This window comes from Myodes glareolus, chromosome 23, assembly GCF_982192425.1.
Source record: "Myodes glareolus chromosome 23, mMyoGla1.1, whole genome shotgun sequence".
Classification (NCBI taxonomy): domain Eukaryota; kingdom Metazoa; phylum Chordata; class Mammalia; order Rodentia; family Cricetidae; genus Myodes; species Myodes glareolus.
In genome coordinates this window covers 3612129-3639234 of record NC_142048.1, presented here as the reverse complement: position 1 = coordinate 3639234, position 27106 = coordinate 3612129, and the positions used below count along the sequence as shown (strand labels likewise).

The following is a 27106-nucleotide window of genomic DNA, read 5'->3' as shown; positions in this document are numbered from 1 at the left end:
ACTCGTGAGGCGGCTCCACGAGTAAAGGGGCTTGTGGCCAAGCCTCATGACCTGAGTTCAATTCCCAGAGGCTCACTTGATCACATGGTAGAAATGACTCCTGAAACCTGTCCTCTGATCTCCACATGTATGCTCCCTCCTTCTCCCTCTCCCCATTTGCACACACTTGCATATGCACACACACTCGTACACACATTTGCACTCTCACACGTGTGCACACACTTGCATGCTTGCACACACTCACACTCGTGCACACACGCACATCCTCGTGCACACAAACACACACAATGTAATAAAAACAGTTAAAGAACTGTGATTTGTCTGGACAGTGCCCTGTAACTCTGTTTTTGTCACAGGGACAGTACTTGGCTTCACCCCAGTCACTCTCCTATGGCCCTCCCAGTATGGGGGTCACCTTTTCAAACATAGGCAGCCCCAGGCATCAAGTCTGTGAGTTTGCAGAATTATGCTGACCCCAGCAGGGAAGAGGTATTTGCCCTTCTAGTTTCCAGCTGTTGCATTCATGATACCTCTGAAAATGATACCTTCATAGGATACCTTCATAGGATACCTTCATGGGTTACCTTCATAGGACACCTTCATAGGATACCTTCATAGGATACCTTCATGGGATACCTTCATGATACCTTCATGGGATACCTTCATAGGATACCTTCATGGGTTACCTTCATGGGATACCTTCATAGGATACCTTCATGGGATACCTTCATAGGATACCTTCATGATACCTTCATAGGATACCTTCATGATACCTTCATAGGATACCTTCATGATACCTTTGTAGGATACCTTCATGGGATACCTTCATGGGATACCTTCATGATACCTTCGTAGGATACCTTCATGATACCTTCATAGGATACCTTCATGATACCTTCGTAGGATACCTTCATGATACCTTTGTAGGATACCTTCATGGGATACCTTCATAGGATACCTTCATGGGATACCTTCATAGGATACCTTCATGGGATACCTTCATAGGATACCTTCATGATACCTTCATAGGATACCTTCATAGGATACCTTCATGATACCTTCATAGGATACCTTCATAGGATACCTTCATGATACCTTCATAGGATACCTTCATGATACCTTCATAGGATACCTTCATGATACCTTCATAGGATACCTTCATGGGATACCTTCATGGAATACTTTCATAGGATACCTTCATAGGACACCTTCATGGGATACTTTCATGGGATACCTTCATAGGATGCCTTCATAATGCCTTCATGATACCTTCATGGGATACCTTCATAGGATATCTTCATGATACCTTCATAGGACACCTTCATATGAAAAGAGCAAGGAGTGAACAATAAGTTATGAGGAAGTTTCACCCACACCCAGTAGAAACATTTCTTCTGTGTGTTTCAGAATTGCTGAGTCCAGGCCCTTGCGCCTATGCCCACCTACCTGAGATGGGCAGAAATGCCCCCTTTCACATCATTTAGGTTTAGATGGTCTGGTAAGGAAGCCACCTGAGGGGGGATTGTGTGAGGTGAAGCCAGGCTGGTGCAGAAGGTCCCGAGGTGGGGCGGGAAGGGCGATGGTGGGTCCCTGGGGAAGAAGACTCTTAGCAGAGAGTGTGCCATCAGACTGGCCTGTGGGGGATTTTCTTGTTTGTATGTTTTGTTTGGAGACATGGTTTCTCTGTGTAGCCCTGGCTCTCTTGGAACTAGCTCTGTAGACCAGGCTGGCCTCGAACTCACAGAGATCCTCCTGCCTCTGCCTCCTGAATGCTGGGATTAAAGGCATGCAGTGGCAACAGGGAATTTTCTTGATTGACAGTGATGTGGGAGGGATCAGTCATTGCCACCTGTGGGTTGGTGGCTGGGTCTGTGTGACCAGCCTGGAGGAGCAGGTCAGCCCCCAGCTATGGCCTTTCTTCCCCATGGCTCTGGCTTGGGTGTTCCTCACAGCAACAGGAACCTATTGGGACATTAGACATCAACCCTGTCCGCACCAGTGCCGGCCTGCATCAGCTGCTTCTAATGTCTTTCCTCCTCCACTTCCTCCAGCTCCTAGGCCTCCTGCAGAACACACTGGAGATTCTCCTGTTCAAGTCATTCCAGTTGCCCCTTTGGGGACTTTCCTCCCATCTCTCCTCCAAACACCCAGAATTAGGAGCGCCTCTGACCAGGTCGTGCTTCAGCAGGACCCGGGCCAGCACAGAGTGTCGTAAATTGATGACACACTGAGCTCTGGGAGCTCTGCCGGGTCTGAGGAGTCCTGGAAAGTTTCCGGGCGTGGCACAGGGCACCTGGGCCTCTGCATTAGTCCTGGTTCTCTAGAGTAACAGACCTTACAGAATGATTCTCTCTCTATGTATAGGGAAAAGGGTCTGTTGGAATGATTTACAGGTTGCAGTCCAGGTAAGCCAACAATGGATGGCTGTGAACGGAAATAATCCAGTAGTTGTTCAGTCTACAAGACTGGATATCGCAGCTGGGTGTCTGTATGTGCCGGAGTTTTGAAGAAGTGGGTTCCAATGCTGGTAAAGGAAGCAGACAGAGATCAAAAGTTCCTTTCTTCTATGTCCTGTTAGACTTCCAGTAGAAGTGGTGGCCCAGATTAAAGGTATGTCTTCCCACCTCAATATCCAAATAAAAGCCTCTGCCATCTCTAAGGTTCGACTGAGAAGCAGATCCTCCAGGCGGGTGTGGTGGAGCACACCTTTTATTCCAGCACTCCAGAGGCAGAGGCAGGAGGACCTCTAATCTAATCTAGGACAACCTAGACTACACAGAGAAACCTGTCTTGAAGGACAAAACAAAACAAACAAACAAACAAAAAAAAAAGAAAGAAGAAAAAGAAATGGGTCTTCCCACTTAGAATTAAGCACCAATTCCTCACAGGTTTGCCCCCCATTTGAGTTTTAACTAATTCTGATGCAGTCAAGTTGACAACCATGAGCAACCACGACAGCCTTGGACAGTTCTTTGGGCTTATTCTGTTTTTAATTTTTTGTATGTCTATTTGGTGAGCATTGAACCCAGGTGGGAAGGATGGAAGGAAAGAAAAAGGAACACATCGAGAGGCAGGGGAGCCATACAAGCTGCAAGTCCCTGAGGCAGGATCCAGGAATTAGGGAGCTGTGGGCGGCAGGGGGCAGGGGAGGTCAGCAGATGGCAGGGGAGGGAAGGAGGGCAGGGGAGGGGCGCAGGTGAGCTGGAGCCCTGGGGCCCGGATGGGTGCAGAGTCACTTGGGAATCCCAGACGGAGAATCACCTCTGTCAGTCATGCGCTGAGCCCCATGGGGCCCCCAACATTTACTGAGCAGCACCTGCACACTGACTGGTGGGTTTAGTTCGTGTCCGTGCCCCACCTGCTTTGGGGATCCTCGCGCCACCTTTGACTTTGAGAGTCCTGGGGAGTGTGGGGGCTGCAGGGGCAGAGTCTCCAGGCTCATGTTCTGTCCCCACAAGGGGAGGTGGAGGGGGGGACTCAGCGCCCTGGGGCCACATACTCCTGGTTGTATGCTGGTGTCCTTCTCAGGGACTCCAGGTTGCAGTAGACAGGCTGAGGGTCCAGGTCGGCACCCTTGTAATTCATGTAGAAGTCGGTGTCCTCGGAAGGGCTCCTGCGGGGGCAGATGGGAGTCAGAGGACTGCAGCACGTTTTGTGCTCGCTCTCTCTCTCTCTCTCTCTCTCTCTCTCTCTCTCTCTCTCTCTCACACACACACACACACACACACACACACACTCAGGCTTAGAGCTCTTAAGTGAGAAGGGACCTGTGGTCCTCGTTTCTTCTGTTGTCGTTGGTGACTAACTTATCTGACATTACGGGAAACCCACTGTGGCCGGAAAGGTGGACCAGGTGTCCAAGCATCCTGGGTGGTTTGGATAAGATCATCCCTCTTGGGTAGAGATTTGAACACTCAGCCCCCAGTGGGTGAGCAAATCACTCCCAAGCCGCAGAAAGCCTCTATTTCTGCACCATCAAAACACAAGGGTGGAAAAGACGCGCGGGATTTGATTTTTATATCTGCTTGTGTAGTGTGTGCTAGCATTTGGTGCATGTACGTGTGTGCATGGTGCGTGTAGGTGTACGTGTGCGTACTATGTGTGCATGTGTGTGCATGCTGCCTGTGGGTATACACATGTTTTTGAGTGGTACATGTATATGTGTGTGTAGTGTGCATATATGTGTGTGCATGTGTGTGCGTGAGTGGTGCACCTGTGTGCGTTCATGATGTGTGTTCATGTATGTGCGTGTGTGGATGCATGTGCCCTCTCATATTTCCAGCTCCAGAAACCACCTTCATGTGCTTTGTGGTTGTGGGTTTTTGTTTTTTGAATTTTTGTTTTTGAGACAAGGTCTCATGTAGCCCAGGTTAACCTTGAACTCAGATTTCCTGCCTCTGCCTCCTAAAACTGGTCTGTGTGGTGCAGGTACGGCGCCCAGGGCCGTGTATGCCTGGGCTCCGTCTGGGCTCAGCCCCACAGACTGCTCTTTCTGACAGTATTTCCTTATTATCAATTGCCTGTGGGGGAGAAGAGTCTGTGAGAACTCTGGGAACCCCATGTGTGTGTGACAGGAACTGAACCTGGCCCAGGGTGGGGCCATCTTCACCCGCTGGGGTGGTGACCAGTGATAGAGTGACTCATCTTAGGTCAGTGACCTCCCCCATCCTTCAACTTTCTCAACATTTGCATACCTTCTCAGCAACTGAGTTACCCAAATCCCCAGCCTCAGCTCCCAGCAGGGCCTCTCTCTTCCTTCCCTGTTCTTGGCTGGTCAGATGACCCACAAACTTCCCCCACTTTCTCTCTCTCTCTCTCTCTCTCTCTCTCTCTCTCTCTCTCTCTCTCTCTCTCCCTCCCTCCCTTCCTTCCTTTCTTCCTTTCTTTCTGTGTTTCGCTTGTTGAGACGGAGTCTCATGTGGTCTAGGCTGCTGGCCTCAAACTCGGATCCTCCTGCCTCCACCCTCACAGTGCTGGAAACACAGGCACACCACCAACACCCTTGCTCCTTCATTCAGTCTTAACCGGCTGAGCATCCCAGGTATCATAGGGAGATGCGGGAGATGCCCCCATAACACGGGGACACAGACAGCACTCAGTCACAAGTCTGGGCTGTTTATAGCCCATTATCCCCTTTCTCCTCCAGAGCTATGAGCTGGGTTTGCAGGTTACAGGGAGGAGCCCTGCAGGAACCTCACCCCAACCCTGGAGGTGAGGGAGGCCCACAGTCCTCACATAAACAGAGATGTGAAGCTACAGCCTGCACGAGGCACTTGAAATTCTCAGGCTGACTTCAAACTCGTGGTAATCCTCCTGCCTCTGACTCCTTAGGACTGCGATGACAGGTAAACACCTCCATGTTAAGCTGAAGCCAAGGAGTTGCTTACTATAGACGGTATCTGGGGTCACTCACCTGGGTGCAGACCCTGGGGCGTCCTCAGCCAGTTCGCCTATGAAGACATTCTCATAGTCCAGTGAGGACCCGCCTGGTGGCGTGTCCGGGGTCTTGGGACCCGGTCGCTGGCTGCTGTACCTTGGTAAGAAGCCTGTCACAGGTCTAGGGGTATCGTGTGGACTTTGGGCTTTGTTGAGACCCTGGCCACTGGCTCCTCGGTGTTGTCGAAGTCTCCAGGCCAACACAGATCCACTGACAGCCAGAGCCAGGAAGATAGTCCCTGCCACAAGGGCACCGATGGTCCCCAGGGCCAAGCTGGGGGGACAGCTGACCCGGAGGAAGGTGGAGAGGTTCCCTGGTGCTCCCGTGTCCGGGTGTAGACACAGCAGCTCTTGCTCTCGCGAGCAGTTGCTCTGGCGAATGCGGTGCCAGGAGCCCAGTGCGCAGCTGCAGTCGGCCCTCAGCTCCAGCTCACAGCGCAGGGCCAGCGTCTGCTCCACACTGACCAGCCGGTTGTGGGTGACAATCAAGGTCTGCAGCTTCTCCAGCTTGGCAAAGAAGACCCTGGGGAGAGCCTGCAGCCCATTCCTAGACAGGTCCAGAATTTGCAAGTGACTGGCCTGCAGGGGCTGGGTCCTGGGCAGGGATAGGCCAAGGCCACTGAAATTGAGGCAGGTGTCGTTGAATGTCCGGGTCCAGTCCACAGTGCCTGGGGACACCATGCAGGTGAGATCGTGACTTCCCGACTGGAGCATCAGGGGCAGCAGCAGCAGCAGCAGCAGGACACATGACCTCAGCAACCTGGCCCCGGTGGCCCCCATTCTAGCAACCTGTGTGGGGACACAAGTGATCTCCTGCTCTCTCTCTACTGGGATTAAATGTTTGGTCTTAAAAAAAATTTAATAGTTCAAATCAGGCTAGAGGTGACGGCACACTCCTTTAATCCCAGCACTCGGGAGGCAGAGGCAGGTGGATCTCTGTGAGTTTGTGGTCAGCCTGGTCTACATAGTGAGGCCCTGTCTCAAACCCAAATAAAACAGCTGCAGCCAGCTCAGACTCTTCTGACATGGAAGCACGCCGCCCTTGGCTGGCCACCTGTCTCTTCACCTCCCTGGTCCTCAAGCCTCCATCTTCTTATTTGTGAAATGGTGCATGTGGCAGCTGCTAGACCACTCCCCCCCCCCCCCACACCTGCCCAACTTCAAGATCATCTGCTGCACTCTTGTTGGCCAAGACGTGGCCATATGCAGATGAGTGGTTGCCCTGAAAACCGCCTGGCGGCCGGGTCTTGGCAGGTAAACCCTGAGTGCAGAGGCGGATACAACGCTTCTGAGAGCCCTGTGGCCCGGTCTCACCTCCTGCTGTTAACCTTCCGGCCCTTGTGGTGTCCAAGCCTGGGGTGCCTAGGGTCTGGGTTGGGGTTCACCGCAGCCCAGCCACCGACCTGGCGTTCTCCACCTCTGCGCCCAGCATCTGGAAGACAGGAATGAATGTGTTGGAGTGGAGGAAACGCACGGAGATCGGCCCTCTACAAGTCTCAAGCTCGCTCACCAAGGGGGAGGGGGAGGAGCCCCTTTCCCACTTCTCTCTTGCTGGAAGTCGGTGACCTCACCCTGCGCTCCTCGGCCGGCAACTTCCCCACCCGCTTCCTGACTTCTGCTGGTCTCTGCAAATATTCAGTCAACGAACAATCACAACAAATGCCGCGGCCCTGGGATGGGGGAAAGAACAGAGTTGGACAGTGACCTCCCCCACACACAATGGAGACAGGACAGGCCCAGAAAAGGGGACAGGACAGGATCTTGCAAGGCATCCTAGAGAAGGAGACATGAAGGCTGGGGCTTTAACACATGTCTAGGGGTTTGCCAAGGAGTCTTAAAACCTGTCCTTAATTTTCTGCCGTCCCACAGAGGCTCAGTGGAAGTCTGCAAAGCTGTTGAAGAGAGGCTGAAGGGCCTGCTCGGGGAGGGGACAACACTGATAAAGAAACCTGACAAGAAATCAGGAGCAGTCCCCCTGCAAGTTGTCAGGAGCTAAGGTCCTGGGGCCTGAGGAAGCTAAGAGGAGGAAGTGGCAGTAAGGGCAGGGGGCAGAGGAGCTGGCCTCTCACAAGGCACAGGGGAAGGGAGCCTGTCCGAGGGTGACAGGGTCTGTTTGAAGGAACCCGAGCCAGCTGGACACTGACAGGAAGAGGAAGCAGGATCGTGGAGTCCGGCTATCAATGCCCGTGTGGACTCTCCCCACACAGAGGCAAGGCACTGGCAGGGTCGCAGGTGAGGGGCTGGCCTAGCAGTAGTAGCCTGGTGGACGAGCTTATGGCGACGTCCCTTGAGGATGAACTCATGATACCAAGTGACCGATGTCAGACACAGTGTTTTGAGCACCCTCACCCCACAGCGGTCAGCTGGGGTGGCTCTCTTGACAGAGACAGGGTCTCTCCTGCAGCCCATCCTTCCCCCTTCCTCTGTCTTCTCAGTCCTGGGGTAACAAGGTAAGTCTGGTGGCCTGTCCATTTGTTCTTTGTGCTGAGCACAATAAAAAGTAAAGCTAGACAAGGAAGCGGGGCGCGGCTGATCCTCAGAAGACTGGGTGTGGTACAGGCGGGGCCAGACCACCAGAATCTCCAAGGTCACCACAGAAACCACAGCCTGCCTCCACACTCCCAGCAATCCCCAGGCCTTTAGGGGTAGTCCAATAACCATATATGCTCAGAGATACCCCCAAAATATTGAAAGGCTGTCAGAGACACCCTTGAAACCTTCAGAGATAATGGGACCCTCAGCCTCTCCAAATGCCAGTGACACATTCATGAACCTGCCAAGGTCCCTAGAGACAGCGACACAGACACAGACCTCCCAGCCCTGTGCTGCCTCCCTTGCTCCCCTCGGTATCGCTGCAGATCGGCCCATCTTCCCTGTGGTGGCCACAGGGACCACTGAGGGCTCTCTGCGATGGGCACAATCCGTGCTTGTCTACAGGAGGGAGAAGGGCTGCTGGCCAGGCACAGACCACAGTAGAAGACAGGTGACATGTTCAGTGCCCAGGGACACTGAGAGACAGCTGTCAGGTTGAGATTGACAAGCAAACTCTCTCATTCTGTGTTCTGCAAACCCAGTTTCTGGTTCTCAAGGAACTTAAAGGTGAAGGATTCTGAACTGTGACTTTCACCACTCAGTCAGTGCAGCTTAGATCGCCCCAGAATTGTCATCCTCCTGCCTCTGCTCCCCCTCCCCCATGTTGGGTTAGCAGGCCTGTGAGGCTGCCCATGGTGGTATTGTGTAGAGGGCAGGAGGGTCTTGTGCCCACAGAGAAGCACCAGAGGATCCAGAAACCTTCTACGGAAGGATGCACACCTGTTTCCACAGAAAGCTGGGAATGGGGCAGTTAAGGTCCTAGCAACCTGTGCTGTCTGCAGTGCCCGTCACTGCCACCTACACTGCTTCTCTATACACCCTCTCCTGAGCATTTTGTTTCTGAGTCAACAGACCCATCTTTACAGATGGCCGTATGGTTTCCGCGTGAATCTGTCCCCCAACGCTGCACTGTGCTTCAGTACAGCTACGTCACCAGTTCCTGAGTCGGGTGTCTGCAGAGACCCCACAGAATTATAGAAGCCACTTTAGAGAAAATAGGTACGACCAAAGCCAGAGTGGCTCATGTAGCAAAGCCACGGACTTCATTTCCACTTCGGGGTCCATGGGGATTTGGAGAAAGCCTGAACCACAAGAACATGGCCATACTCACCACTGAGGACGTAGGACAGAAGGACCTTCTGTGGGAACTGCTGCCCATGCTTGACAGGCCAGTCTGGGCCTCACAAGGAGACCAGGGTCCCTAGTGAGAGGTGGGGCGCACGGCTCTGGGTGCAGGTCCTCCATAGAATCCTAGAGATTATGCCCATTTCACAGATGCGGAAATGTGTGGAATAGAATATTTGTTTAGCTATGTAAACAGTGTTGCATTTGTTTGTTCTGAGTTTGGTAACTATGCAAAGATGAGCTGCTGTTTCACCTTGCCTGATCGAGGCACCTGGTTGGTCTAGTGAAAGGCTGAAGCAGTATTTAGGCAGAGACAGAGGGGCGGGTCTGGAGGGTAGAGAGAAGGGAGCCTGATGTACAGGCAGAGGAAGCAGGAAGCGGGAGAGGAAGTGTGTAGGTGGGGAAACAATCCTCGAGCAACACACAGGTTAATAAAAATTGGTTAATTTAAGTAAAAAACAACTAGCTAGGAACAAGCCTAAGTTAAGTCTGAGCACTCATAACTAATAATAAATCTCCACGTCATGGTTTGGGCTTGGTGGTCTGAGAAAGTCTGCTCCTGAAACTGAAGACCAGGCTGCTTGGCGGGCTTCTTAGTTCCTGTAACTAAAGAGAGGGTCTGACCATATCTGAGTGGGCACTGTGATGTTGCCTGGATTCCCAGGGGATAGTTTGTGTGAACCTAGAAGTTTGCAGCGTGTTCTGCACCCGCGAAGTGAGTCCTTTTGCTATTATTCTCAGGCTCCAGTGGTGAGCATGTGAAGCCCAGAAATCCCTGAAGAGCAATTCCAATCCCCAGATGCTGGTGTATCTGCCTGTCGCAAGCCATTGGAGGTTGGGAACAGAACTTGGTTCTTCTCGAGATCAGCAAATTCTTTTAATGGTTGAACTGTCTCTCCAGACACATATGGCTCCTGAGCCTTTGGGATGGTGGGTATTAGGGCCCTGTTTGTGCATACAGGAGGATTTGCCCGTCAGTTACACACAGGAGGGGACAATGACTCGTTATTTAGGGGCTGTCGTAGTTTACGATAATTAGACTCAAGAGCTGCAGTGTCCCAGCTCTCAGCAATCACTGGATTCTCACCAGTCAACAGAATGTGGACATAAAGCCCCTCCACAACTTTAGCTGTCAGGTGGGCATGGGATCCAGAGCCTGGTGCATGCTGGGCAAGCAATTAACCTAGGCCATGCTATGGATCTAGATTTTTTTGCTATGTGTCTGGAAAGAACCAACATTTATTGAGCACCTACTGGATGCAGCAAAATCTCCATCATTTGTTTGATCGTGATATTTTGTTTTATTTTATGTGCATTGGTATTTTGCTTGCATGTAAGTCTGTGAAACTGTTTGATCCCCTGGAACTGGAGTTGTAGACAGTGAAGAACCACCCTATCTCCATTTTGTGTTTAAAATCTATCTTATAGTAAAGACAGAAATGGCAGCTGATTCTCAAGGATTGCCCTACGCCCCACCTGTAGCCTTTACAAATGGTTCTGCATGTTCTTACATCTTAAATTAACCCATTTCTATTGGTCTATGAATCACCACAAGGCTGTGCCCTACCCGTAGGTGTCTTTCTCCTTTGGCAGCTACATGGCGTCTCCTTGACGCTGCCTACTCTCTCTATATATCTGTTTGGATTTCCCACCTGGATTTCTCTGCTAAGCCATTGGCTGAAACAGCTTTATTCATTAACCAATAAAAGCATCACATATACAGAAAGACATCAGACATTGTCTCCCCTTTTCTATCTAAATAAAAGGGAAGGTTTTTGACTTTAACATAGTAGAATTACATATAACAAAACAGGTATCAAGCAAGAATTACAATATTTCTTTGTGAGTCTCAAGTTTAATATCTAAGTTATCTTTTATCATAAGTAAGGAAAACTATAACTATAGCTGTCTTCAACTCCTTCAAAGACCAGAAGGATATAATATTACCTAAACAGAAAGTGCATCATATGCAACTCCAAAGTTCTAGAAATGACTAAGACATCCTGCTGCCTGGACAGTCACCCAAAGTCCTTTTATAATGTCAGGGCATCCATCTTCAGTCTACAGGCCTATAATATCCAGCAGACCTTTCCATGAAACAGGAAATCTGAAGATCTGTTCTGTTTTGTACTGGCAGAGTTCATCAGTTTCTTTCTTCTGTGTCCTACAGAATGCCGGGAAGCTTCTTTCATGAAGCAGGAACCCTGAAAGACTGTCTCATCTTTTTGACAAGTTCAGCAGTCACTTTTCTGTGGGTCCTGAGGATCCAGTTCATACAGCAAGCAGTCCAGCCAAGAGCAACTTCTTGCCCAAATGGCTAACTTTGTCACATTAAAGCAAATACCATAAAAAGTTTCTTCAATGCCCATCCAAACCTTTCTGAAGTAATTGGTGCTGCCAGAAGCAGGCATGTCTCATTGTCAAAAAAAGACTAAGTTCTTATGACATTCTAAGTAGCATATTCTTTGAAGGGGTTGAAGATTACCTATCCATCGGAAATACATCTCTGTCCATCTAGAAAACCTAACTAACTTGACTACAGTTTCACTATTATACATGACTATCTATTAATCTATATTTCTTTTTTATTGATATTTATTGAGCTCTACATTTTTCTCTGCTCCCTTCCCTTTCTCTCTCCTCCCTGCTTCAGTCCTCCCTCAAAGTCCCCATGCTTCCAATTTACTCAGGAGATCTTGTCTTTTTCTACTTTCTACTTCCCATTTAGATCAGATCTATGTAAGTCTCTCTTAGTGTCCTCATTGTTGCCTAAGTTCTCTGGGATTGTGGTTTGTAAGATGGCTTTCTTTGCTTTATGTTTAAAAGTCACCTATGAGTGAATACATGTAATAATTGCCTTTCTGTGTCTGGGTTACCTCATTCAAAATAATGTTTTCTAGCTCCATCCATTTTCCTGCAAAATTCAAGCTGTCGTTATTTTTTTCTGCTGTGTAGTACTCCATTGTGTAAATGTGCCACATTTTCCTTATCTATTCTTTGGTCGAGGGGCATTTAGGTTGTTTCCAGGTTCTGGCTATGACAAACAAAGCTACTATGAACATAGTTGAGCACATGTCCTTGTGGCATGATTGAGCGTCCTTTGGCTTTATACACAAAAGTGGTATTACTGGGTCTTGAGAAAGGTTGTTTCCTAATTTCCTGAGAAATCACCACACTGACATCCAAAGGGGTTGTACCAGCTTACATTCCCACCAGCAATGCAGAAGTGTTCCCTTTTCCCCACAACCTCTCCAGCAGAAGTTGTCATCAGTGGTTTTGATCTTGGCCATTCTTACAGGTGTAAGATGGAATCTCAGAGTTGTTTTGATTTGCATTTCTCTGATGATCAAGGCTGTTGAACATTTCCTTAAGTGTCTTTCAGCCATTTTAGATTCCTCTGTTGAGAGTTCTCTGTTTAGATCTGTACTCCATTTTTTTTATTGGATTATGTGGTCTTTTGGTGTCCAATTTCTTGAGTTCTTTGTATATTTTGGAGATCAGACCTCTGTCTGATGTGGGGTTGGTGAAGATCTTTTCCCATTCTGTAGGCTGTCATTTTGTCTTGTTGACCGTGTCCTTTGCTTTACATAAGCTTTTCAGTTTCAGGAGGTCCCATTTATTAATTGTTTCTCTCAGAGTCTATGCTGCTGGGGTTCTATTTAGGAAGTGGTCTCCAGTGCCAACATGTTCAAGTGTACTTCCCACTTTCCCTTCTATAAGGTTCAGTGTGGCTGGCTTTATGTTGAGGTCTTTGATCCATTTGGACTTGAATTTTGTGCATAGTATTGTTCCTATGCCACAAAGTAGCCTTGAATGCTTGGGACAGAATTCAAGAACTAGGGGATAGGTTTGAATCATATACCAGGGTTAGGCAGGGATAGAGAGAACCCTTTACTGATTTTTTACAAAGATTAATTAAGGCTCTATAAATAGGAGTAACAGACCCAGAAGCTAGACACATAATTCTTGAATCTCTGGCTTTTGAAAATGCAAACTTAGACTGTAAAAAAGATAATTAAGTTTTTAAGGTTTAGATCAGCACCCGTGGATGAATGGATTCTGAATACAATGAATGTTGAGACGTTTGGCTATGATGATGAGTCTTGGGTAGGAGAAGCAATTTCCAAAGTAATGAGGAGACATCAAACTGCCAAATGTTTCAATTGTGGTAGAATAGGACATCTGAGAAGGGACTGTAGGCAAGGAATTTTTAGGAATAATATCTCCTCTGGGAATTGCAAAAATAAGAGGACTCAGCCTTCAGGTATATGTAGGAGGTGTGGCAAAGGCCAACATTGGACCAATAAATGCAGATCAACAGAAGACAAAGAAGGCAACCCGATACCATAGGGAAGCTCCTTGAGGGGCCTCTCACAGGCCCCCAAGCCAAAAGTGACCCAGTCATTCCCAGTTACAGTGAAGATAGTGTCTCACCAAGAATATTTAAAAATCCAATGCCTGCTGTGAAAAGCAATACTGGTCTGAATGTTAAAAATTAAATGTGGAGGATGAATAAAAAAAATCCAGTAGGATAGAGTAAACGTATATTTTGGCAGACTTCTATTAATGATCAAAGACCAAAGCTAAGAGTTTGTATAAATGGCATTTTTATTGAAGGTTTATTAGACACGGGTGCGGATGTAAGTATCATTGCTTCAGAATCTTGGCATCCGAACTGGCCTCTTCAAGAGGCAGATGTTCAGTTTCTGGGAATTGGAACCTTATCTCGGATAAAACAAAGCATGAGATGGGTTGAATGCATAGGGCCAGAAGGGCAAATAGGAAGACTAAGGCCATATGTAGCCAATATTGCAGTGAATTTGTAGGGTCATGACCTATTGTTGCAATGGAATACCCAGATTAACATTACTGCAGCCCCAAAAACTTATGTTTCTGAGGAAATTATTAGAAGATATTACAGATGACAGGCACCAGCCATTCAGGCTGTACAAGAACACAAGGTGATTGATAAACCTTCAGTGGTACCAACAGCCCTACCTTTAAAATGGTTAACTGAGAAACCAATATGGGTTAAACGGTGGCCTCTAGCTGAAGAAAAGTTGCAGGCTTTAGAACAGCTGGTACAAGAGCAATTAGATGCTTTACATATAAAACAATCTACTAGGCCTTGGAATTCTCCTGTATTTTTTGCTAAAAAGAAATCTGGAAAATGGAGAATGGTGACAGATCTAAGGGCTATTAACAAGGTTACTCAACCAGTGGACCCTCTACAATCTGGAATTCCTCTGCCTTTTCTGTTACCAAAGGGATGGCCTCTCATAGTTATTGTTTAAAGGATTGTTTTTTCACTATACCTTTACAAGAAAAGGATAGAGAAAAGTTTGCCTATTTATAAGTTCCTACTTATAATAATTCTCAGCCTAACAGAAGATATCAATGGACCGTCTTCCCACAGGGAATACTAAATAGCCCAACCCTGTGCCAATACTTTGTAAGTCAGCCATTCAAAATAATTCGTAAGCAATTTCCTAAGTCTATTGAAAAGGAAAAAGAGAAATATACCACCCTTTGATGCTGGAATGCAGGGCCTTAGAGATAAACAATTCAGGCCCCTTGCTGTAAGGGAGGGGAAGGGAGCCTTTTGTCCTGTGACGGGATGTGAGTCAGGATGTTTACAGTCCACCATCAGGTCTCCAGCTAGGAAGGCAGGAAGAGATAAGAAAAACAGGTAGCACAACCCCCTCCTTGGTATCCAGGTGGGTCTGGACAACCCCCTCCTTGGTATTTAGATGAAAGGTCAAGAATGTGCCACTCAGCTTAGCCTTATTTAAACTGACCAATGAAATGAGTCCCCATAACCACGCTTTTTTGCTTCTGTACCCGCGCTTTTGCTCTCCTATAAGAACCCCTCACCCCCAACCTGGGGGCGCGCAAATCTTCCGAGAGACCTTGCCGCCCCAGGTACCTGTGTATTCAAATAAACCTCTTGCAGTTTGCATCCGTAAGTGTGGCTTCGTCGGGTTTGTGGGTTTGGGGCCTCTCTCGCTAGGAAGACATCCTTCGGGGGTCTTTCATTTTGGTGCGTTGGCCGGGAAGTCTGAGGCCCCCACCCAGGAACCATCGACCACCTTCGGGAGGTAAGCTGGCCAGCATTCTGTATGTCCTATGAATGTCTCACGTCTTTTGTGTTTGAATGTTGCGCTGCGAATTTGAACTCTGTTTGATTCAGCTGGGTCGATCTGTATCTGTATCTGGCGGGTCTCGGAAGGGACCGACGGGTCCGAACTTTCCCCCCCGCAACCCTGGAAGACGTTCCGAGGGTGTCTGGTCTGTCTGGAGCCCGATTTTTCGGGGCTCATCTGTCAGAACCCGCGACCAGAGCCGGACTTTTTGGGTCGCCCCCCTGGTCCGAGGGTCACGTGGTTCTTCTGGGAGGTCAATCGTCCGGACCTTTTCTGAAGCCTCCGTCTGAATTTTTGCTTTCGGGGTTTCGCCGAAGCCGCGCAGCGCGTCTGATTGTCAGTCTGTTTGTCTTATTGTTCATTTTTGTGGTCTGTCTGTTCATTTATTGGAATACTAACATGGGACAGTCGCTAACCACTCCCTTAAGCCTTACTCTAGACCACTGGTCGGACGTCTCTAACCGAGCGAGCAATCGGTCGTTTGAGGTCAAGAAGAAAAAATGGCGGACTGTCTGTTCCTCGGAATGGCCCGCATTCAACCTGGGCTGGCCGCGGGATGGCACCTTTGACAAAAACATTATCTTGCAGGTTAAAGAACGGGTCTTCGATAAAGGACCCCATGGACGTCCTGACCAGGTCGCTTATATCGACACCTGGGAAAGTTTGGCTTATGATCCACCCCCCTGGGTGGCTCCTTTTATTTCTCCAGACAAACCCCAACCTTCCCTAAGCCTCATTCCCTCGGCCCCGAATCCTCCTTTGCCCTCCCCTCCTTTGCCTTCCCTACCTAAACCCCTTACTCCTACGGCCTCCTCTCTTTATCCTACACTGACGAAGAAGGGGGCCCTCAAGCCGTCTGTCCTCCCCCCTGACCCAAATGCCCCTCTCGTAGACCTCCTATCCGACGAAGATCCTCCTCCCTATAATCCCCAGGAGGAGCCCGGAGATCGTGAAGCCGACCCTATGGCGCCCTCGTCACAGAACTCCCTGCCTGTTGCCTCTCCCGTCGCAAGCAGGCTCCGGGGAAAGCGTGAACCATCTCCCCCAGACTCAACTTCCCGAGCATTTCCCTTGCGACAGGGAAATGACGGCCAACTTCAATACTGGCCCTTTTCTGCCTCTGATTTATATAATTGGAAACAACACAATCCCCCTTTTTCTAAAGACCCCATAGTATTAACTAACCTAATAGAATCTATTCTGACCACCCACCAGCCAACCTGGGACGACTGTCAACAGCTTTTACAGGCTCTCCTCACTTCTGAGGAGAAACAAAGAGTCCTCGTAGAGGCACGGAAGCAGGTCCTAGGAGATGATGGAAGGCCAACCCAGCTGCCCAATGAAATCGATGCCGCCTTCCCTCTCACCAGGCCTGACTGGGATCACACTACGGTTGCAGGTAGGACGCACCTACGCCTTTACCGCCAGTTGCTCATAGCGGGTCTCCGAGGGGCTGGTCGCCGCCCCACCAATTTGGCACAGGTAAAGCAGACAATCCAAGGGGCAGATGAGTCTCCAGCAGCATTTTTGGAAAGACTTAAGGAAGCATATCGTATGTATACGCCTTATGATCCTGAGGACCCAGGGCAGGCTACTGGTATGTCGATGTCTTTTATTTGCCAGTCTGCACCCGACATTAGGAACAAGTTACAGAGGTTGGAAAATTTGCAGGGATATACACTGCAAGATCTGCTTAAGGAAGCCGAGAAAATCTTTAATAAGAGGGAGACTCAAGAGGAAAGGGAGGACCGTATCCGTAGAGAAAAAGAAGAAAGGGAGGACAGACTAAGAAGGGAGGCAGAGGAGAAGGAGGATGCTAGAGACAGAAAGAGAAATAGAGAACTGAGTCGTCTCTTGGCCGCCGTAGTTCAGGGACAGGACAGCCGAAAGGGAGACAGGATGGGAGAACGGAGAGGCCCTCGCGTGGAACGCGACCAATGCGCCTACTGCAAGGAAAAAGGGCATTGGGTAAAGGATTGCCCTAAGAAGACCCGCAGACCCAGAGGCCCCAAACCACAAGCCTCACTCCTAGCCCTAGATGAAGACTAGGGAAGTCGGGGCCAGGAGCCCCCCCCTGAGCCCAGGATAACACTCGATGTCGGGGGGCAGCCAGTTACCTTCCTAGTGGATACAGGTGCTCAGCATTCAGTTCTTACCCGGTCACCAGGCCCGCTCAGTGAACGAACTGCTTGGGTACAAGGGGCCACAGGCGGAAGAAGATATCGATGGACCACCGAACGGAAGGTACAACTAGCAACTGGTAAAGTAACTCACTCCTTCCTACACGTACCAGACTGCCCCTATCCCTTACTAGGGCGAGACTTACTCACCAAACTGAAAGCCCAAATTCACTTTGAGGGGGCAGGGGCTCGAGTGTCGGGTCCAAATGGAAACCCCCTCCAAGTCTTGACCTTACAATTGGAAGACGAATACCGACTATATGAGCAGGACTCTAAGACACAAGGATCCAGAGACTTGGACATATGGCTTACAGAGTACCCACTGGCATGGGCCGAGACTGGGGGTATGGGGCTAGCCCTACAGCAGCCCCCTTTGATCGTAGACCTGAAGGCCACAGCCACCCCAGTCTCAGTCAAACAATACCCCATGTCGAATGAGGCCTACCAGGGGATAAGGCCTCATATAAAGAGACTATTAGAACAAGGTATTCTGATTCCCTGTCGGTCACCTTGGAATACCCCCCTCCTCCCAGTAAAGAAACCAGGGACAGAGGATTATCGACCAGTACAGGACCTCAGGGAAGTTAATAAGAGGGTTGAAGACATACACCCGACCGTCCCCAATCCATACAATTTACTAAGCACCCTGCCACCATCTCACACCTGGTATACAGTGCTAGACTTGAAGGATGCCTTCTTCTGTCTCAGATTAAGCCCCAAAAGCCAACCCCTTTTCGCCTTCGAATGGAAGGACCCCGAATTGGGAATTTCAGGCCAACTGACTTGGACCCGACTCCCACAAGGTTTTAAGAATAGTCCCACGCTCTTTGACGAGGCCTTGCACCGGGACCTTGCGGACTTCAGAGTTCAACACCCATCATTGATCCTACTCCAGTACGTGGACGACCTTCTACTGGCAGCCTCCACAGAACGTGACTGTCGACAAGGTACGGGGGCCCTATTGCAAACTCTGGGACGGCTGGGCTATCGAGCATCTGCCAAAAAGGCCCAGATATGCCAGACTGAGGTGACCTATTTGGGATATAAATTAAAAGAAGGGCAGCGTTGGCTTACAGCCTCACGCAAGGAAACTGTATCCCGTATACCTGCACCTCGAGACCATCGCCAGCTGAGGGAATTCCTGGGGACTGCCGGGTTCTGCCGCTTATGGATACCAGGCTTCGCAGAAATGGCAGCTCCTCTCTACCCCCTCACAAAGCAGGGGGTACCATTCGGATGGACAGATAAACAACAAAAGGCTTTTGAGGACATCAAACGCGCCCTCCTGTCCTCTCCAGCACTGAGCCTGCCTGACGTCACTAAACCATTCGAACTGTTCGTTGATGAAAAACAAGGTTATGCCAAGGGGGTTTTGACCCAAAGGCTTGGGCCATGGAAACGCCCTGTCGCGTACTTATCAAAGAAATTAGACCCAGTAGCCTCAGGCTGGCCCCCTTGTCTACGGATGGTGGCAGCCATTGCCGTCCTTATTAAGGATGCTGGCAAACTGACTTTGGGACAGCCCTTGACCATTTTGGCACCCCATGCCGTCGAGGCCTTGATTAGGCAGCCCCCTGACCGGTGGCTCTCCAACGCCCGCATGACCCACTACCAATCCTTGCTGTTGGATACGGACCGAGTCCAGTTCGGACCTGTAGTCGCCCTTAATCCGGCGACCTTGCTACCCACACCGGAAGGACCAGACCAGCATGACTGCCTTCAGATCCTCGCGGAAATGCATGGAACCCGGATGGACTTGACTGATCAGCCCCTCCCAGATGCGGACCACACCTGGTACACCGATGGGAGCAGTTATCTACTGAATGGAGAACGCAGGGCGGGAGCTGCAGTTACCACGGAGACCCAGGTAATCTGGGCCAGTGCCTTACCCAGCGGCACCTCGGCCCAACGAGCTGAACTCATCGCTCTGACTCAAGCCCTTAGGTTGGGAGAAGGTAAGAAGCTGAATGTTTATACTGATAGCCGGTATGCTTTCGCCACCGCACACATACATGGAGAAATATACCGGAGACGAGGGCTCTTAACCTCAAAAGGCAAGGAAATTAAAAATAAAGCAGAGATCCTTGCTCTATTAGAGGCCTTATTCCTCCCCAAGAGACTGAGCATTATGCATTGTCCCGGACACCAAAAAGGAGATCACGCCGAGGCCAGAGGAAATCGGCGGGCGGATGAAGCGGCCCGAGAGGCTGCTTTGGGACCACAAATTCTCCCCCTAATATCCGAGCCCGTCCAATCCACAATAGACTGGGCCTATGATAAAGAGGACATAAACCTACTCCAAAAATTGGGGGCAGAATATAACCCAGCGAATAGACGCTGGATTTATCGGGGAAAAATAGCAGTGCCCATAAAAATAACCCAGGAACTTATAGACTACTTACATAAGTTGACCCATTTGGGTACGAAGAAAATGAAAACCCTCCTAGACAGAATGGAAACTGGACAATACCTCTTGAACAGGGACAGGGCACTCCAACGGGCAACAGACAATTGCAGGGCCTGTGCCCAAATCAATGCAGGTCACTCGAAAGCCCTCCAAGGGGTACGCCTCAGAGGACATCGACCCGGTGTCCACTGGGAAATAGACTTTACTGAAGTTAAACCTGGCTTATATGGGTACAAGTACCTGCTGGTTTTTATAGACACCTTTTCAGGATGGGTAGAGGCCTATCCCACCAAACATGAAACGGCTAAGATGGTTGCCAAAAAGCTATTAGAAGAAATTTTTCCCCGATATGGTATGCCAAAGGTATTGGGATCTGATAACGGGCCAGCCTTCGTCTCCCAGGTAAGTCAGTTGGTGGCCAAGTTACTGGGGATTGATTGGAGATTACATTGTGCTTATAGACCCCAGAGTTCAGGACAAGTAGAACGTATGAATAGAACTATTAAGGAGACTTTGTCTAAATTAACGCTCGCTACTGGCTTAAAGGATTGGGTGTTGCTCCTGCCCCTGGCCCTATATCGGGCCAGGAACACCCCCGGGCCACATGGCCTTACCCCTTTTGAAATATTATATGGGGCACCGCCTCCAGCCATACATTTCTTTGACACGGACATTGCAGACTATGCTAACTCCCCTTCTCTACAAGCCCACTTGCAGGCCCTGCAGCTGGTACAACAAGAGGTCTGGAAACCCCTAGCAGCCGCCTACAAAGACAACCTTAACCAGCCAGTGGCACCTCATCCGTACCAGATCGGGGACACTGTTTGGGTCCGTAGACATCAAACTAAGAACCTGGAACCGCGCTGGAAGGGACCATACACTGTTCTCCTGACCACCCCAACGGCGCTCAAGGTGGACGGAATTGCTGCCTGGATCCACGCCTCACACGTGAAAGCCGCCAGCTCAGAACAACAGACAGCCAGCCAAAAGGAAGGATGGAAGATCCAACGCTCCCAAAACCCCTTAAAGATAAGACTGGTTCGAAAATGATATTATGGGCAGTAGTCTTTCCCATGTTGATCTTGGGATCCATGGGGGCTCCTAATGGAAGCCCCCACGCAGTTTATTCCTTAACTTGGCAGATTATTTCCCAGACTGGGGAGGTAGTCTGGAAGACGACTGGCCAACATGCCCTCAATACCTGGTGGCCTCCCCTCACCCCGGATTTTTGTCAGCTAGCTGCGGGACTAGACTCTTGGGACATAGCCACCACCGACTATAATCAATTAACGAGAAACATGCAGCCAACGGGGGGAGGATCTGTAGGCTGCTCCAACCCCGGGCGAAGATGTCGATTAGCAGAGGCTAGCTTTTATGTCTGCCCCTGGGATGGCCGAGATCGAGCTACGGCTTACAAATGTGGGGGATATAATGAAATGTTCTGTGCGGCTTGGGGATGTGAAACGACTGGGGATGCCTACTGGAAACCCCATTCCAGCTGGGATAAGATCAGGGTGACCCGCGGCTGGAAGAGAGAGATATGGGATGAGGAGTATTTTACAGAGTATTGTCAGCTCTCCAAATGTGGAACTAATGGAAAATGTTTGCCCCTCAATATCACCTTCACTGAACAAGGTAGAAAGGCCACTGAATGGCAACAAGGGTATACTTGGGGGCTCAGATGGTACTTGGACTCGACAGACAGAGGGTTGACTTTCAAAATACAGCTCAAAGCTGAGGCCATAGTTTCCCGGGCGATAGGACCCAACCAGGTCCTGGCAAATCAGAGACCCCCATTTTTACCCAAAGCGCCAGCTACCCCTGGACTGACTAGCCTTACTACCGCTCCCGCCACCACCCTTGCCCCCCTAGCGGCCGCAATAGAGCCGGAGGGAGGAACAGGAGATCGTCTTTTGAACCTCATTAGGGGGGCGTACCAGGCCTTGAATCACTCGGACCCAGATCGGGCCCACGATTGCTGGCTCTGCCTTAACCCAAGTCCCCCATATTATGAGGGGATAGCTCTCAGGGGCAACTATAGCAATGTCACCTCGCCACCCCCCATCTGCCAGAGCATGAACCATCATCTAACCCTCACCCAGGTGACAGGTACTGGAGTTTGCATAGGAGCTGCGTCTGGCCAGCCCTTTTGCATCTCAACCGCGCCCGTTATCAAGGGAAACTATTATCTAGTCCCACCAAATGGGACCCTCTGGGCCTGTAGTACCGGCCTAACCCCCTGTGTTTCGGCAATGGTATTCAACCAAACGCATGAATATTGTGTCTTGGTACAAATTTGGCCGCGCATCACGTACCACTCAGATGAGGCGGTCCTCCAATATTATGAATACCTTCCCCGGAGGGAAAGACGGGAAGCTATTACCCTGACCCTGGCCATACTCCTAGGGGTGGGGGGTGTTGCTGCAGGGGTAGGTACGGGGGCCGCCGCTCTAGTGCGCACGGACCAATATATGCTTTTACATCAAGCTATGAATGAGGACCTGAGGGCTCTTGAGAAGTCGGTTAGAACCCTGACGGAATCAGTAGCTTCCCTGTCAGAGGTGGTACTACAAAATAGAAGAGGACTAGATCTGCTCTTTCTAAAGGAGGGAGGCCTTTGTGCGGCTTTAAAGGAAGAATGTTGTTTTTATACTGATAAAACCGGTGTAGTGACTGAAACTCTAGATAAACTAAAGGAAAGGCTAGATAAACGTAAAAAAGAGTTTGAAGCCCAGCAGACATGGTACGAAGGGCTTTGGAACCGATCTCCATGGCTCACCACCCTAATTTCTTCCTTATTGGGACCCATAATTCTTTTAATGTTAATTCTTACGTTCGGCCCTTACATTTTAAATCGGTTGATTCAATTTGTTAAGGATAGACTTTCGGTTGTTCAAGCCCTGGTCTTAACTAGTCAATACCAAAGAGTAAACCAAAGAGAAACAGAGATCCTATAAACACTTGCATAACAGGTTCTTTTTCAAAAAAAAAAAAAATGGGGAAATGAAAAGGAAAAAGAGAAATATACCACCCTTTGATGCTGGAATGCAGGGCCTTAGAGATAAACAATTCAGGCCCCTTGCTGTAAGGGAGGGAAAGGGAGCCTTTTGTCCTGTGACGGGATGTGAGTCAGGATGTTTACAGTCCACCATCAGGTCTCCAGCTAGGAAGGCAGGAAGAGATAAGAAAAACAGGTAGCACAACCCCCTCCTTGGTATCCAGGTGGGTCTGGACAACCCCCTCCTTGGTATTTAGATGAAAGGTCAAGAATGTGCCACTCAGCTTAGCCTTATTTAAACTGACCAATGAAATGAGTCCCCATAACCACGCTTTTTTGCTTCTGTACCCGCGCTTTTGCTCTCCTATAAGAACCCCTCACCCCCAACCTGGGGGCGCGCAAATCTTCCGAGAGACCTTGCCGCCCCAGGTACCTGTGTATTCAAATAAACCTCTTGCAGTTTGCATCCGTAAGTGTGGCTTCGTCGGGTTTGTGGGTTTGGGGCCTCTCTCGCTAGGAAGACATCCTTCGGGGGTCTTTCACTATAATCTACCATTACATGGCCCGACTGGTGAACTATACCATAGCATGTAACGTGTAGAGCAGGAGTTGTGTTACAGCTCACAAACCCCATTTAAGTGTAGGACCTTCCAAAAGAGCCAGAGTTGTTTGTGCCACAAGGACAAACCAGGAAGCCTTCTTTAAAAGGAGTCACACCTCTGCTCATTGCCGGTAAACAGAGCACACCGAGAAAATGCTGCTACTAAGAAATCATGTTTAACTCTGTTCTTTTGTGTCTAAAATTCCTTCCCAACTTCTCTCAGGTTTTATGTGAACATAGTTGCCCCATGTTGGCGTGACATTTTCTACCCAAAGACTGCTCAATCATTTCCTGGTCACCCAGACCATAATAATCACACATAAACTATTCTAATTACAATACTGTTTGACCAGTGTCTCAGGTGTATTTCTAGCTAGCCCTTACATCTTAAATTAACCCATTTCTATCAATTTATGTATCACCACAAGGCTGTGACCGACTGGTAGGTGTCCTTCTCCTTTGGCAGACACTCTTCAACTGGCATTACTCTGCTAAGCCATTGGCTAAAACATCTTTATTCATTAACCAATTAAAGCATTGCATATACAAAAGGACATTATATATCAGTTTATAACCATCTTGTAAACCTGCCTTTGTTACAAAAGGTTGTATGACCAGCTGTGGCTGCCTTATCATAACTCCCACATCTTTGTTTCAGCAGGGACTATCTTGTTAGATTTACTTTCTGCTCCTTTAACCCAACCTGTTTTGCCTGTCAATTACATCATTTGGAAATCTGCCACCCTGTGCACTAAAGTCTAAAAGTCTTCTCCTCCACACATCCAGTGCTGACATCTTGAATCTTGCATTAAGGGGAGACAGCCTGTGTACACAAATAAATATCTTGCATTAAGGCCACGCTGTGGTGGCACACTTTTAATACAAGCACTTAGGAAGCCAAGGCAGACAGATCTCTGAATTTGAGGCCAGTCTGCTCTACAGAGCACATGTTAATTAATTTGGCCATGATGATCTGGTTCAGTGACCTTTCTCTTCCCATTTTTGGTATTAACATTTAGAGGCTCCAGTGAGATCAAGACAGCAACCCAAATTCAGAAAGTCAGAAGCTGGCTCCTTCCCTCTGGGCCTCTGATACCGAGGAGCTGCTGTTCAGAAGGTTGTGCTGCAGAGTTCCTCAAGGTCTGAGACATGCCTTCCACTTGTCAGACTGTCTGAGCGAACAGGAAAACATCAAGCATCTCCTTTATTTGGGGATCTCTTTGGCAAGTCATGGAGGTTTTATTTATTTATTTTGGTTTTTTGAGACATGGTTTCTCTGTGCAGTCCTGGCTGTCTTTGAACTTGCTCTGTAGATCAGGCTGGCCTTGAACTCACAGAGATCCTCCTGCCTCTGCCTCTTGAGTGTTGGGATTAAAAGTGTGCACCACCACCACTGCCCATCTTGGAAGCTTTTATTTTTTCCTGTGAGATCTGGTTTCTGGTTCTGTGGGATCCTGATCTGGGGGGATGGAGGAAGGGTCTGGCAGGCCTAGTACGTCCTCATCCAAGGCACAGGGAGATGTTCCACACTCCTCTGGTTATTTCTGCATAGGTGGGAGCTCAGCCAAAGCCACCACTTCTTTTTCTGACCTGCCTTGGTGACACTGGGGCCTAGAAAATTGGAGAGGCCTAGCATCTAACCATCCATTGGCAGGATTTCATCACCTGGGATGCACAACAGAGTCAAAGAACCAAAAGGACATTCATGGCACTGGGGCCCAAGTTAAGGATCTGGAGAGGCCATGCAAGGGACATCAGGCATTCCAAGAGTGGGGGAATGTGGAAAGGCCTGGCCTACCACTCCCAGGTAAACCCAACACTTAAGAAGCCTGGAGTGAGTGGTTCCTTGCACATGGGTTATATATGGAGGAAACTGAGAATAAGTCTCTTTTTCCTTCTTTTTTTTCTTTTTTTCTTTCTTTCTTTCTTTTATTTTTTAAATTTTATTTATTTTTGAGTCAGGGTTTCTCTGTAGCTTTGGAGTCAGTCCTGGAACTCGCTCTGTAGCCCAGGCTGGTCTCAAACTCAGAGATCCACCTGCTTCTGCCTTCTGAGTGCACCACCTCCTGGCTATTGTGTGATATTTTCATCATTTTCTGACACCACCAAGACTGACAAAAAAGTTTGCTTTGAATCAGAGGGTGAAACTAGCTACTAACTGGCCAAAACTAACATTGGTTTGGGAGGAGAAACATACTCTGCCCCTCAGAAGCCCTATGGAAGGCTGTGCCTGTTCAGGTGGCAGCTGCGCTTCCCCACCCTGGCAGAGGCTGCCACTTTCCTAGATTGCTCCCTCCCAGTAAATCTCTTGAATAAGGTTTAGGAGAGCTTCTTTTGCCAGAATGGAGTGGGGTAGAGAAGTAACACTGCCCCATTTCTGCAGGGAAACGGCCTTAGCAAAGCAGAGCAGAGCTGCAGAGAACTGCTCTACCCTGTGTGTGTGCGCGCATGGAGGGGGGTATGGTCCATTTTCCCCCTGTAGAGGAGCTACAGAGCTGTAGGTGTGGCCTGGCTCCCGACAGCCAGGATTCCTTTCCCTCCCACAGCTGTGGCACTTACCCTGAAACAACTAGAAAGACACAGGAAATGGTGTGGGACTTAGAGTGAGCCTCAGCCTTTGGGACTGAGGAATGAGAGAGAGAGGAGGTGTTGGCTGCTTCTCTGCCACTTCTCTGATCCTTCAGGGTCTTACCTGATATCTGACTCCCGAATTTTTATTGTTGTATTGTGCCCACAGGGAACCACCAAACAAGAACACTACAGAGCTGGTATTTGATGCAAATACACTGGGGTTTATTGATTACAAGTTAGCTAACTCTGACCCAGCAAGTGGGGGAGAATGACCCCCAAGACCTCAGGGTAAGGGATTTTTAAAGGGAAAACCCACAAACAAGGTGGAACAAGCCTTGATGTTTCAGAATTGGGTAAAAGTAAACAACTTTTGAATTTGTTGGTTGGGGTACAGAGGAATTTCAAAACAGTGACTGCCAGCAGACAAGAATTTCAAAATAACAGTTAATCAGATACCTACAAGGACATTTGAGGCAAACAGATGTTGTTTGGACACCATGGTGGGTCACTTTGACCGGGGCAAACACAGTTTCTCGGGAATGTTTATGACTTTGCTGGACTGCATTCACCCTGCTAGCTAGGTCCTGTGGAAAATGGAGAAGTTTGCTCTGCTCCTTTAGATGGAGAGTGATCAGATAAATGCTTTTATCTATAAAATGATATAAATGATATAGTGCCTCATATTAGGTACTATACCTAACATAAACAACAGCTCACAAAAAATGACATGGAGACTCATCTGGCATCTCTGCCTTCTTCTTCCCAGCATCCTCTCTGCCTGAAATCCTGCATAGGTATAGTCCATTTTCTTTGCTAACTTTATTAATCTTTAGCTATTTTGACTAACTCTAACAATGATATTCTGCAGAGATGTGCTATTTAAGTGAAGGTGTAAGACACAAACAATCCCACACCAGTTTGGAATTATGATTAATAGAATGGTTATTTATTCAAAGGGGAAAAACTTACAGATCACTGTCCCAGACAACAGCCCTTCTGCACAATCAGGAAAGGAGTCTAGGAGCCGGAAGCGGAGCTGGAATCCAGAGAGAG

General features: G+C 48.9%; 1 protein-coding gene across 5 annotated transcripts; it reads right to left on the bottom strand.

Annotated features, from left to right (window-relative positions):
* Positions 1–311: 311 nt before the first annotated feature.
* Positions 312–27106, bottom strand: Lrrc25 (leucine rich repeat containing 25). Of its 5 annotated transcripts, XM_085680441.2 has the most exons (5): positions 27023–27066; positions 7008–7106; positions 6751–6868; positions 5414–6225; positions 2969–3613 (listed from the first exon to the last, which is right to left on the bottom strand). In XM_085680441.2, the coding sequence occupies exons 4-5, from the start codon at positions 6214–6216 to the stop codon at positions 3478–3480; spliced, it is 939 nt and encodes a 312-aa protein (XP_085536567.2). In that variant the 5' UTR covers positions 6217–6225; positions 6751–6868; positions 7008–7106; positions 27023–27066; the 3' UTR covers positions 2969–3477. The 5 variants fall into 5 exon arrangements, 4 of the variants coding, with proteins under 4 accessions (XP_085536567.2, XP_085536568.2, XP_048283237.3 ...); XR_014998591.2 differs by lacking the exons at positions 7008–7106; positions 27023–27066 and adding an exon at positions 312–1319 and having other exon boundaries at positions 3359–3613; positions 6751–6939; XM_085680442.2 differs by lacking the exon at positions 7008–7106 and having other exon boundaries at positions 27023–27106.